General features: G+C 40.2%; 2 protein-coding genes and 1 long non-coding RNA gene across 7 annotated transcripts in view; 1 reads left to right on the top strand and 2 right to left on the bottom strand.

The window, feature by feature from the left end:
• Positions 1-12,404, top strand: part of cfap92 (cilia and flagella associated protein 92 (putative)) — a 19,968-nt gene extending 7,564 nt beyond the window's left edge. For 2 of the 4 annotated variants that reach the window (XM_046075177.1, XM_046075175.1), the window contains exons 12-16: positions 8,539-8,727; positions 8,970-9,120; positions 10,834-11,048; positions 11,938-12,095; positions 12,204-12,404. In XM_046075177.1, coding sequence (XP_045931133.1) covers positions 8,539-8,727; positions 8,970-9,120; positions 10,834-11,048; positions 11,938-12,095; positions 12,204-12,294 — 804 coding nt within the window. In that variant the 3' untranslated portion in view covers positions 12,295-12,404. Of the gene's footprint in view, positions 1-8,538; positions 8,728-8,969; positions 9,121-10,605; positions 10,751-10,833; positions 11,049-11,937; positions 12,096-12,203 lie in introns of those variants that run through there. The other 2 variants (XM_046075176.1, XM_046075178.1) reach the window with 2 other exon arrangements.
• LOC123986832 lies at positions 2,796-7,234 on the bottom strand. 2 transcript variants are annotated; one of them, XR_006828982.1, is made up of 5 exons: positions 7,136-7,234; positions 4,115-4,942; positions 3,856-4,016; positions 3,678-3,769; positions 2,796-2,963 (listed from the first exon to the last, which is right to left on the bottom strand). It is a non-coding gene; the product is annotated as an uncharacterized LOC123986832 (long non-coding RNA). The 2 variants fall into 2 exon arrangements; XR_006828981.1 differs by lacking the exon at positions 7,136-7,234 and adding an exon at positions 6,662-6,795.
• acad9 (acyl-CoA dehydrogenase family, member 9) overlaps positions 12,101-12,959 on the bottom strand; it is a 10,959-nt gene continuing 10,100 nt past the window's right edge. The window contains exon 18 of the mRNA XM_046075194.1: positions 12,101-12,783. Within this exon, the coding sequence (XP_045931150.1) occupies positions 12,683-12,783 (101 nt within the window). The 3' untranslated portion in view covers positions 12,101-12,682. The remainder of the gene's footprint in view (positions 12,784-12,959) is intronic.

Below are 12,959 nucleotides of genomic sequence, written 5' to 3'. Positions count from 1 at the left end.
GTGTGGATCGCTGGTGTGTGTGTCGCATTGAACATTACGTCGCGGCAGTTGTGTGTGGCGTCGCTATGACCACAAGCTACGTACTATCTCTGGGTACTATCTGCAATGGAAAACGGAGCAGGGCCGAGTAGAGTCCAGTCTATCAATTTGCGCTCTGGTAGCATTTTTCAGCAAGGCAGCATAGATCATCAGAACACCGGCAACAGTTCAACGTTTAGTCCTGATGGTCAGATGTGGAACAATGATGTTGTGGACTTGTGAGTAACTTATACCATCTGTTACGGTCGCAGTCTGAAGCGGCTTTGATTTGGATCACACTACCTTGTTTCTTACGACCCGCCCTTCTCTGCTTCTGATTGGCTAGTAGTCCTTACCTGGGAACTGCGCATGTGCAACTCCCAACAAAGATTTTGTACAAGTAAGATGCATCACTCTGTAGCTCAGGAGCGAAGCGTACAACACACAGGGTGAAAAGAGGAGCTGCAGCAATGTGTAGTATGAGAAACACATGGTGTTTTTTGAAAATTAAACCATGTAAACCTGTTCTGGTACAACCCCTAAATAAGATTTGGAACCTGAAAATGAGCAGAATACCACCTCTTTAAAGTCCAGGAGTTTATAACTGAATTAAAGTTAATTAATTTCTCATTTAGGTGAAAAAGGTACCGTGTAGGCCTATTAAAAAGAGGTTATTTCCCCAAATGGAGACTCAAAAGAGAAGAGAGGGCTAAGCATGCTGACTCAGCAGGAATTTATTATAATTAGAAAAGTTGATCTAAAGGTGAAAACATATTTTAAAGCAGTAGCTGTAGAATGCCTGAAAGCCTGACTGCATTATATTCTATAAAATTTTAATATTTTGATTTGTCACCTACCACTTGAATACCCTTTATATAGATGAAGATTAACCATAAGTTGGCGCAGAAATATTCACCAGAATGCAGGAAATTCTTTACGCAGGTCTTTAATGCACAAACTTTTCTGGGCGAGGACCTCGAGACCCTCCTCTTTATTTGCCCCCTCCACAGTTGAAACTAAACCGACACTGTAAAAATTATCAAGGTGGTTTAACTTATTTCAATTGCTGCCTTAAAAATGTGAGTAAACTTTTTGAAAAGCTTAATTTTAACTCATGTTACGTTACACAAGTTGTTTAATTAATGGACATTTACTGTCTCAACTAGATACTGTGAGTTAAAACAACCTATATTGCATTGTTCATTCAAAGCAACTTGCTTTTTGTCCAAATATACAAATCTAAGCCATTTCAACTCTGTAAGTTATAGAAGTTGTTTAATGAATGATTTATTGTTTCAACTTGATTCTGTGAATTAAAACTATCCGTATTACATTGTCTATTCAATGAAACTTACTTTTTCTTGTCAAACAAACAAGTCTACACCCTTTCAACACACATTTTTAAGTTAAGATAATTGACTATATTCATACCAATTGCCTTTTCAAATTAGGTTAACTTAAGTAGACTTATGTTTTTAATTACCATCCCTTATCTCAACTAATAATAGCAAGTTCACCAGTTTCCTAAAAGAGTACAATGAATGAACTTACAGTTCATGTATTCAAAGAGAATTGATTCTCAACTAACAGCCTTCATCTCCTCCAACAAGTGCTAAATTGAGACCATATTTATGCTAATTAAACATGTTCTAACAGTATATTGAACACAGTCACCTATGCAGAGCGAGGTCGACCCAACCAACTCTTACACCAATCAGTTAATTTAAATGAGATGATATAAACCTTGAGACTGTTTGCCTGCAACTGCATTTAACAATCAAAAAACGTAATAAAGAAAAACATCTGTCTGATGAGAACAGTTGATACCATCAACTGTAATCAGTAAAATGCTTGTGATTTCTACAACATGGTGACTAATGAGTAATAATAATGTTGAAAAGGAAATGCACAAAATTCAAATGTCCAAGTCCATTAGTCTTATTCCATTGAAAATAAAGAACTTTGAGGCTGGTTTGTGTTGTCTTAAGTGCTTCGAACAGTCGAGACTATCAGCTCTCACAATCCGTCCATTAACATAAAGTGGGGACGATCAGTGTTTTGTCCCCCCATCATTGTGAACTCTTTTAAATTGTGAGACAGTGCTGGATTTTCACATGCTGAAAGTGCATATAAAAAAAGAACAATGAAGTAGGGCTGAAACGATTCATCGATAAAATCGATTCATTAAATGCTTCGACAAATTCTTTGCATCGATGCTTCATTTAATCCATGTAACTATACAGCACAGTGTTTTGCACGGACATTTATTACTGTCACACAACGCATTTACGCTGTGAACGCGACGTGATTATGATGGAGCTGTTTGCAGCAGGGACAAAAAAGAAAGTGTCCAAAGTATGGGATTATTTCAAGTTAAAGAAAACAACTCTAATGTTACCGTCCGTCCACCGTAAAATGAAAACTTTTGTCACCTCGGCAACAGCACGACGGCAGCTGAACAAAAAGCAAAAGTACTTCTTAAATGACGCATAAACACGATGAAATAATCTATAGAAGCTTCGAATACTAAAATCATCGTTAGCTGCAGCCCTATAATGAAGTCTTGACTGGAACCATGTCCACATGAGAATCTTGAGAAAATGAAGAGCAGGTGTTTGTCTGTACCTCAGGATTCTGTTTCTTAGCCCATGTACTCGGGCAGATGCTTGGTCTGGTTTTACTGTATCTTCATCACCACTCTGAAGAAACTCAAAGGAATACTTCATGGCTTCTGGGTACTCGAGATTGACACAGTAGATGACACCCATGAGCATGGCAAAGCTGCATGCCACATCTTTAATGTTATGAAGCACAACGGTCTCCTCAACCACAACAGCTATCTCGAAGACCTCCCGTGGAAAGGCCTCCCGTTCAGCACCTTCATAGCCTATCAGCAGGCCTAGTTGCATCCCCTTCATGGCTTCATCCAGAGTCTCTGTGTGAGCCTTAAAAAGCAGACAGTGTGTGACTGTTTCAGTCTACAATTATATAGGCTTTAAAAGGCTAATTCAAAATGCAGTCACAATCCTCAAATACAGAGCAGGAAAGTCACACCCTTTTAGTTGTTCCCAAAATAGTCTGGACCTGATCAGTAACACCAACTATTAATTCATTTTCAACATTTCAACCCTTGGAAGGGAGCCTGAAATTGTAAGATCACACACTGATGCACTTTAGCAAATGTTAGATTTTTTCACTAAAAGTTTAGTGACAGGAACAGCCACACTTAACAAAAAAAGTGTAAATTACAAATTATAAACCACATAAACTTCTAATAAACTGTTTAAGTCAATATGAGAAAATGCAAAGTAAAGTTTGAATTAATTGAATGAGTTTTTATGACTTTATTAGATGGCCAACATTAAGGCTGGGTTGGGGACACCCCCACCAAAAACAGAACATTTGAGTTTTCAACAGACTGGAAAAGTATTTAAATGTCATCACTGAGACAATTTAGCAAACAGACACTTATTTTTTTGCACTTCTACTAAAACCTAATCTGAACCAATATAATCTGTCGTTTCCCATGAAGTATTTTTTTCATGAAAATCTCCGCTGGGAATAGAAAAAGTCCCACAATAAAAAATGAAAAAAAAAAAAAAAAAATCACCCATATACACATTGACAGTTTTGCATTACAGAAATCCTAACGGTCTTACATCACACATCCTGACGGCAGTTGATGGATCTTGCCTGATATGTAGTGTGGCAGACCAAGCAAATCAGCAGTCCTTCTCCTCTCATTTGTATCCTACAAGACAAAGAAACATGCAGTAGGATGAAAATAAATGTTTTAGCAAAGATAATAAATTTTGTGATCATCTGCTCTCCACTTACATCTTACTGAGGGCAGTCCAAAATTTCTTTGAGTGATTGCTTCTTTCCAGTCTTGGTTGCTGCTTTGTACACCTACAGCAGTCTTGGGACCAGGCCATCAAGTCCGTCGAGGAAGATTCCAGAAGGTCTTTGGTGACGATTCTCTTGAACTCTGCCCTGATCTGAGAAGAGACAGATAGAAAATATAAGTCAAACAATTCTGAATGGGACACAGTATACAGTATCTGACAAAACGTGCTTCGATCTCTCGACTGAGTACCTGTCTCTCATGGAACAGAGCTCTTTTCTACACTGGGAAAACGTAGCAACCATCAGGTCTTCTACCAGCTGGTGATCAGGGTCTCTTCAGCAGTTCAGGACTCTGTCCTTCAGGTGGATCTGGACAGTAGTTGACCTCACCCTTCTTTGACTTCTTTACACATTTTCCCTCCAAACCTCCTTTTCTTTTGGTTACCACCACCTCAGGGCATCCTGCTTCACTTAACTTTTGCCGATAGATCCAAGCTTAAATTTCAGGCTGTGAAACCATGAGTACCATCCCTTTTCAGACCCTGGCTCCTTCAGACTAGGATGCTTCTCCACACGTGCTTTGGCTACATTCTCACAGTGATGCCTCTCAGGATAAGTACTAATCTTTGATATACTGTCAGTCAGTGTATGAAGGATATCAGTCTTTAAACCTTTAGGAATCACCATTACAGATCCGTCCTTAGCATTTGCTTCTTTCAGCTGCAGCTCCACATCATGTGAGAACCGTGGAATCGGGAAGGGGTCAGGCCATTCAACAGAATCTCCACTACTAAGAGAAGGGAGGCTGCAAGTGTCCAGTGTAGAATCTGAGATGTTATCAGATGTGAACAACACTTTCACAGTTGCCCGCCCCACAGGAAGGTCTTTGATGTCGGTTAGTTTGCACAGCTGATTATTGAAATCAGGATCCTCAAATTGCAAAATAAATCCACCTCTCAGACCAAGCTTTGTTCGCAACACCTGATACAGCTCCTCAACACTGGATGGGATGTCTTCAATTGAAAGACATCGGATTTGATTTTCTTATATGACACGCAGCATTGTAGACTACTTTTACCTGAAAAGACAGAAAAATACATAGTTTTAAGTATAAATGTTTACTATAACCTATTCATATCAGTCCCCGTCACACGCACATACATCCTTAAACAATTTTCCCCACATTTTTCAAGTATCAGTGATAGGGCGAAACGATTCATCGATTAAATCGATAAATAAAATTAATCGACAAATTCTTTTCGTCGATGCTTCGTTTAATCCATTTAACTATACAACAGTGTTTCGCAGGGACATTTATTACTGTCACACATCGCGTTTACGCTGTAAACATGATGTGATTATAAAGGAGCTGTTTGCAAAGTGGAGGAAGAGAGAGAAAATAGCGAGGGACAAAGAAGAAAGTGTCCAAAGTATGGGATTATTTCAAGCTAAAGAAAACAGCAACTCTGTAATGTTACCGTCCGTCCACCATAAAATGAAACTTTTGTCGCCTCCACAACGGCACGACAGCGCCTTATCAGAAAGCAGCCAGTGTTCTGCCAGTGGACCACAGACCGTAACAGCAACTTTAGCATTTAACTGAAATCATGATTGATTGTTGTGTTGAAGCCAAAGTAAGCCACAGTCTTCAGCTGCATCTTTTAACTCCCCTGCAGCTCTCTCTGTAGCTCAGACAATCCCTGCTACCTGTGTATGCCAATTCATCCTTCACCCATACTCTTTGTCTTTATTATCGCCATCTTTATAATAACAAACAGCTGTTTCCTGTGCAGGATCGCTCATTTCACGTGTTTTCTTGACAAAATGCGGTTTGGAGACCAGCGTCAGGTGACAGAGCCGCTGTCAGCTCGTGTAGAGTGTGACCAGTCACGTAGTGTGAACGCCACAACGACTTCAAGACTGCCGTCATATGATGGCAAGTTGTGTGAACAGCACAGCCTTTGTCCGACGCAGGAAGTCATGTAGTCTGCACGAGCCTGTAAGCAGCTGTCTGGTTGCTCTGATGTTTGCTGTATGACACACTATGAATATCTAACACCTATAAACTTGCACAGCTGATCCCCTTACGGTTGGAGGGTGGGGCGGTGCCGCTGCCAAGCAAGAGTACTTCTTAAACAGGCATCAATGAATCGTTGAAATAATCTATAGAAGCTTTGGATACTAAAATCATCGTTAGCTGCAGCCCTAATCAGTGAACAGAACATTGATAGTTTGGCCAGTTCCATATTTAGTCTTAAATCTGATACTGACACGATTGCATTCTAACATTAACTTAGCTCTCCTTATTAGCTAGGCTCCTTACATGCTTGCTAATAACTTTTTAGAGCTGGGTCTCCAACATTGACAGCATTGTGTTGGAGAGTTTTTTTGCAGCGGTGTTCATGAGGGAGAGCGAGAGAGAGGAACGGGTGAGAGGATGTGTTGCGGCAATGCAATCAAACACGATTTTAAATAGGCCTAGTAAAAAAAATAAAATCGAAAATCAATATGTGGCAGTCAGCGTTGATACTGTGGCGACCGCCACAAATAACTTTAATGAATTTCCTACTTCACAGTGAGATAGTGAAACACACAATGGCGCCAGTAAAGTTTAACATTACCTTTCTCCCGCTGTTTTTTTTTAAATTTTCAGGTTAAGCTGGAGCTGAGTGCAAAGTCACTAATAACATTGCTTTAAAGAAAAAAAACTCGACACAGATCAGTTAATAATTTTAAGCATGCCCAAATCCTCTTAATTTTGCTGAAGCAGCTCACATTAAATTAAGTAGCAACTCACCAGGTCAAGGGTAATTTCTGAAATGAGGAAGCCCCTCCGCCCACATCGTTGGTACGGGCCAAATCTAATTACTGAAACAACGTTGGAATGGTCAAGGCTAATTACCGAAAAATCGTTGGAACGGGCCAAGGCTAATTACTGACACTAAGTTACACAAAGAAGCTGTAGTAAAGCAGCTAACTCAAAAATTCAAACAACAAACTTTTACCAAGCGCCATAAATGTGCTTTTATGAGGGGTGAATGTCATAAAAGACTCTGCTTGTGTTTTTTGTTAATAAAAGTAAAAAGTAACATTAGGACTAACATTAATGTCAAACACTGTAAAGTTGGGTTCACTGCTCAACACTACATTGCATTAAGAAGCTGCTCTGAACTATCCCGTGTTTAGAAAGTTTCATGACAGCAATTCCTATCTTCATAACTAAGTTAATTAACTAATTGAATTGTACAATTATTATAAATGAAAGACTCACCTTGTTTCTCTTGCTCCAAAACGAAAAGACCCGCGCTTTTTTTCCGCTGCCAAGTCTCATCCAGATCTTGTTAAAAAAACGTATTCATCCGCTGCTTATCTGCTCACTGTTGTCAGTCGGCTTAATTTGTGTTCCTTTTCTTCTGTCAATGGGGAATTGCAATTGGGTGGAGCGCCTCATTAATGTGTTACAAAAATCCATCATAGTTATTAGTCGTATATCAGATCAGATCAAGACAAAATATTCAGGACTATTTGCACCGCACATTAATACTGTCGCCACACCGGGGTCATGGTCACTTTCTAAGAGATCCGGTTAGCTGACACTGAAATTTACATTTCACTGAACTTTCTTACAAACCTGAGTTGAAATAGTGATAACTCATTAAATTAAGTTGAAATTTCATAACTTATTATTTTAAGTGGAGTTAAAAAGGAGTTGAATTATAAATTATAGAAAGAAGTTACTATAACTTATTGATCCAATCCTTTTTAATGCTCTTGCATTTCAGGAAAATTACCCCATAAATTTACTACAGTGACAGAAAATAGTATCTGGGTTGACACACAGTTTATGGGGGAACACATTCCTAGATCCCAGGTTAGGTTTGGTCTCCCAGTTTAGGCTATAATATGGAGGTTGACAAGGCTATGTGGAGGCTGGTCACACGTCTTCACTTTGGACCATGATCATTGAGTTGGCTGTTAATGCTAAACATTTTTAAACAATTCCTTTTTAAACAATTAAAATCTCACCTAGGGCTCCAGCACTGTCAGGGCCAGCCCAATGATGAAACAACATGTACTTTGTAAACATTGATGAGGAGTTGTTCATTGTGATAGATCACAGAGTAGATGTTTGTGTGAGGGAGAAAACAGAAGTATGAGTACATCCAGTAATCTAAACCTGTATTCAAAATGTAAAGTCTACATAGCATACATAGGTATGTAGTGAAATGATAAGGCTCCTGTTATTCTATATTTTTGGAACCTGGGGCCTTATTACAGAAATCCTATCTTATCTCAGTTTAGGATGACATTAAGGATTTTTGGTATTATACAAACATGATTCCTAACTGCATTTAGGACAAAATCCTATCTTATTATAGGATAGAGATATATCTATTACAGAAGCTTCTTAACAGACCCTGTCCTTAACAAAAAGCGAGTTTTCTCTCCTCCTGTCATGGATACAGGCAGTCTCGTGGAGGCTCTAAACACAGAAACAGGCCTGACAGGACGAGAGCCGACTGAAGAAGTTCTAGTTAGGATTTCTTAAGATAAGATTTGCTTCTGTAAGATAGGACACGCAGTTATTCTCTAATGAGGCCCCTGGGACACAGAAGGAAGTGTCGATGTGAAGATGAAGGTGACGTTATCGTGCTTCTTTGGTGATAACTTCAGGTGCCAGGGCGGAGGTTTACCTACGGTCAGCGGTATCACAGTGCTACAGTGATGCCAGGAGACGTGACTTCTAAAAATGACCCCAGCTTCACGGCAGCCTCCACAGTATGGTTCACAAGTATGAGAGGTGACAAATCCAAAGTGCACCCCAGACACCCAGATGAGGCTCGCGTGGAAGAGCTGAGGAAGGTGATGTCACTCTCAGCAATGTGGGGTTTCACAGGAACAGGAATGTTTACTTTATTGTCATTCCCATCAATCCTAGCGTAGGGATACACTTTCATGAGTGTTTACTTACTGTCTTCTTTCTCTATGACGCAGCACACAATCTGACACGGCTAACAAAATCCACCTTGTTGAGGTATACAGTGACAGAGTGTGTTTACATCAGAGGGTTACGTTGATAATCCTACTGTTCACTGTGCTTTCAGCCATGGAAAGAGAACACCCTACATGCCAACGTATTGAAGCCCACACTTTCACGGGACATATGGGCCTGGAGCCAGCGCTCTGAGGACTTTCAGCTCTACAGCAAGCCTCCCCCTTTCTTCAGCCCACCTCCTGTCACCATTCACCTGCCTGGTAGGCTGTGCAGCATCAACGTACCATAAAACACTTTTAAGCACTAAAAGGACATTTTTCTTTTCCTGTGAGTAACTGGCCAAATGTTAACAACCAGATGTCCCACTGTGATACATCCATTGTAGCTAAAACATCAGCTGTGCATGTCAGCATTTGGTGTCAGAATCCAAGAGAGGGTTTCTTTACATAGTCACCGTCTTATACTGAAGTTCAGCAGGAGAAATCCATCTGCTTCAATATATCATACTGTCACACAGCCACAAGGTGTCATTTACTGCAGGACACACTTGGGTTTAACATCCTCGAGGGACGCACACACTCAAACACATTTTTCAAAACCCCATTTTTTTGGGTCCCCCGCAGGATATATATGACGATAATTTGACACCAATCTAGCATCGACCAACCAGGAAACTTAGTTGAGCTCATCCAAAGCCGTGACTAAGTGAACTTCTGAGAACAGAAGGTTGACTGAGCTGAAGTAAGAAAGTTTGATAAATTAGCGAATGAATAAGACAAGAACCTGTAGTCGGACTGGCCACCAGTTCTGCCTTTAGTCAAGGTTCTGCAGCCGAAACCGTAAAACAGAAGACAATAGGGAGAAGATAAGCCCCCCCATCCCCACCCCCACACACCATTTAAACCAATGTTGCGTCAGTGAGGCCACACTACCAAAAGTATCCTATTTACTTACTTTCTATTCATGTGACAGAAATAGACCGCAGTAAATGGAGTCAGTTAACAAAAAACACAACACAGCATTCGAAAAAGGGTTTTAAACATTCACAACAGAGCATAACATCTTTATTGTATTTTCAGTGCTTGATTTTCATTTCAGACCTCATGTCATGGAACTATCTTTCTATAGTAGGAGTAGGAGAGGTCTGTGATCATTCCAGCTAACAAAATCCTAAATCATTTAATTTCTTTTAAACGTTTAAAAGTATTGATTTATATGGGATTTACCTGAATTGATGTGTTTTGCTCAGTTAAAGACTTTTTAAATTGGACTGTTTTCAGAACTGGAGTCTCATAGGTAGATGGTTTGAAGTTAATATTGTCACTCCCCTATCCCTGCTGTACAGAGCTTGGTGTATCACTATTGGGAGTGACAAGGACATGAGGACTAGACGGCAAATATCAACTCTACATATTCTGCATTCACATAATGATGCTTATCTAATTAGTTGACTGACTAATGGAAATATCAGCTACGGCAACGTATTAAACAACAATCTTCTAGGCTAAGATTTACCATTTAGGCCTAACCTTAAACTTGTCATTGCCCATCTGGCATCTGGTACAACTTTGCTTTGTTTTAACGATGAAATTTTACCAAACATGGGAAGAAAGAGAGACTAGGCTGTAACTAGCATCTAGCAATGCACTGAATTTCTCTCCAAGAGTGCATTTTTTCCTATAACTGTCTGGGCTGTAAGCTTTCTTGCAGTATTGAAGGCCAATATTGATATGTTTTGATTGAAGCTCCAGATGGCGGCTACTTGAGCCGGTAACAGTTTTTGCTGCTGAGTAACACACTCCCACACCACACTGGAGAATAGATTTGGTCAGTGGAGCCTCAGTGATATCAGCAGTTAGCATTGGTAAATATCTGTTTATGTCTGTCCAACCATCCCGTGTCTCACCTGTTTAGTTAAGCCACATGAACAGTAAAGCTTAAAGCTGTTGAGTTTAGTGGGTGTTGATCCTCAGGAGACCCTCTGCAGCAGGAGCAGCTCGAGGCTGCCAGAGCTCAGTACAGTCGCTGGCTGAAGAAGTTGCTTCCTGGCGGCAGCACCAACCCATCACGCAACGGCCTCTTCTCAGAGTTCAAGTGTCACATGGGAGGAAACTCATTGAGAATTCAGGAAATACTGAAAGATGAGCCTAAGAAATATTCCCTGAGGAAAGCAGGCATGATGTTGAAGGTAATGTATTTTCAGTTACTGAGATGACTCGGCATAATGAACTCACAAACTGTCCCAGGAATATTTAGACGGCAGCACATTTTCTGACTCTGTGCCATTATTTTGAAATGCTATTCATCTAGATATCGGATGGTTATCCAACATTGTCCAAGACAAAGGTCACACCACGCAATGCACTAATCTGTCACAACAAGCACAGTATCTGCTTTTGCTTTTTCGTGACTTCAAGGCAAAGAAGCTTTGTTGATCCTAAAACCACATGGAATTCTGGTTTGTCATCTGTCCTCTGATAGTGTTATGGCATGCCTCACATGTGGATATGTATTTCTTGCATCTTGAGATCCATCCGTTTGCAGCGAGATTCTAAGGAGAAGACATTTTCACCAGTTTGGATGAACACTGTGGACAATAAAATGCCTTTTAATTCTTGGTGTGAATAGGAAAAACTCCAGACCTCACTGTTATGAGTTTCTTTAAGCCTTGAAACAAGAACTCAGCCAATGCTGATCAAGTAGTTTTAGGATCAGGGAGCTGCAGCGTAAAAGGAGCTAATGAGTCCACATGAGGAAACAGGTGTTATCCTGCAGTGAATTTCAGGCTTCTCTGGCTTTTTCTCTGAAAACATCTGCCTGATGCAGCTGAAAAAGACACCAAGAGAGCACTGAGTGAACCAAAACAGTATAAAGTTGAGTCAGACAGATAAAAAATGAGCTGAAACTCTTTCTGTACGTACACTACGAGTGACTCCTTTCACAGTTTTCACATCGTCATTTGTCTTTATTGTGTTTTTCCCAACACTTGCTTCAGCTCAGTGTTTAACATGTGTCTGGTTGCAGTTGACTGTAATAATCTTCGTTTGTGAGCCAACAGCACTTTTTTTGTGCTGCAGCCTTTGCCTCAACTGTCTGTGATGAACTTGGCCAACGACAAAGCTGAGGAAATGAAAAGAGTGGCTCTGGCTCCAGGCCCCTGTGTGGACGTCAGTCTCTGCAGGAAAAACAGCACCACCGGCAGACATACAGCTCCGGATAACAAGTACCACTACATGTCAGTTTCAGTTTGACTTTTTATTCAGAAAAAGATACTCCACACTATACTAGAGAAAAGAATACAAAGTTTTTGTGTTCATGTGCTTTGTTCTGTTGCTCCTTACAGTGGATTCAATAAGCAGCACTCATTCCTGTACAAGCGGACCGCCCTGCCTCTGACAGACCAGGAGAAGAGTATCTTCACTTTTCAAACTTAAGCGCCAAACATCACACGAACATCCGCTGTCCAGCCTTTCAGGAATATTGTAGAAGCCAGAACCCACAAAAACTGTACCTTGTATACCAAATAGACTCATGAGCATTAAAACTGTGTAATCATTAATTATAACACTACACTAAAAGAGCACTTTGGTTAAAACTTCATATAATGCCATCATCCAAAGAGTTCAGGTGTCATCTTTGAAGCCATGGTTAATAAAATACAGATACTATAAACATAAATCTCTTAATTTATTAATTAAGTGTACATATAATGTCAAACAAAAGGAAATGCCAATTGAAGAGAAAAGACAAATTATTGGGACTGTGAATTGGACTCGTCCATTTTGTCAGAATAGAGGAGAGTGTATTATCGCATGGGAGAGCTCAGTATGTTCTTTCAAGAGGGTGAGAGCAGACGTAGGCTCTGTTCTCCAAGACCTCCCTGGCGATCTTCTTGATGTTGGCATCGTTGTTCTCAGGAGAGTCTGGAACGGATTGAGATGGGAATTACAAAACAAGCCTCTTTCATTGGTTAAATACAAAACACAACATTCTCATCTCTCTGGATCATGTCACCGTATAACTCTGGATTACATACAGGCCATTAAAAAAACACGCACAGTGTGAAAATGAAAAGCAGCGGGGGGGGGGGGGGGGGAAA

Source organism: Micropterus dolomieu, linkage group LG18 (assembly GCF_021292245.1).
Source record: "Micropterus dolomieu isolate WLL.071019.BEF.003 ecotype Adirondacks linkage group LG18, ASM2129224v1, whole genome shotgun sequence".
Classification (NCBI taxonomy): domain Eukaryota; kingdom Metazoa; phylum Chordata; class Actinopteri; order Centrarchiformes; family Centrarchidae; genus Micropterus; species Micropterus dolomieu.
This window is presented reverse-complemented; position numbering and strand designations above follow the sequence as displayed.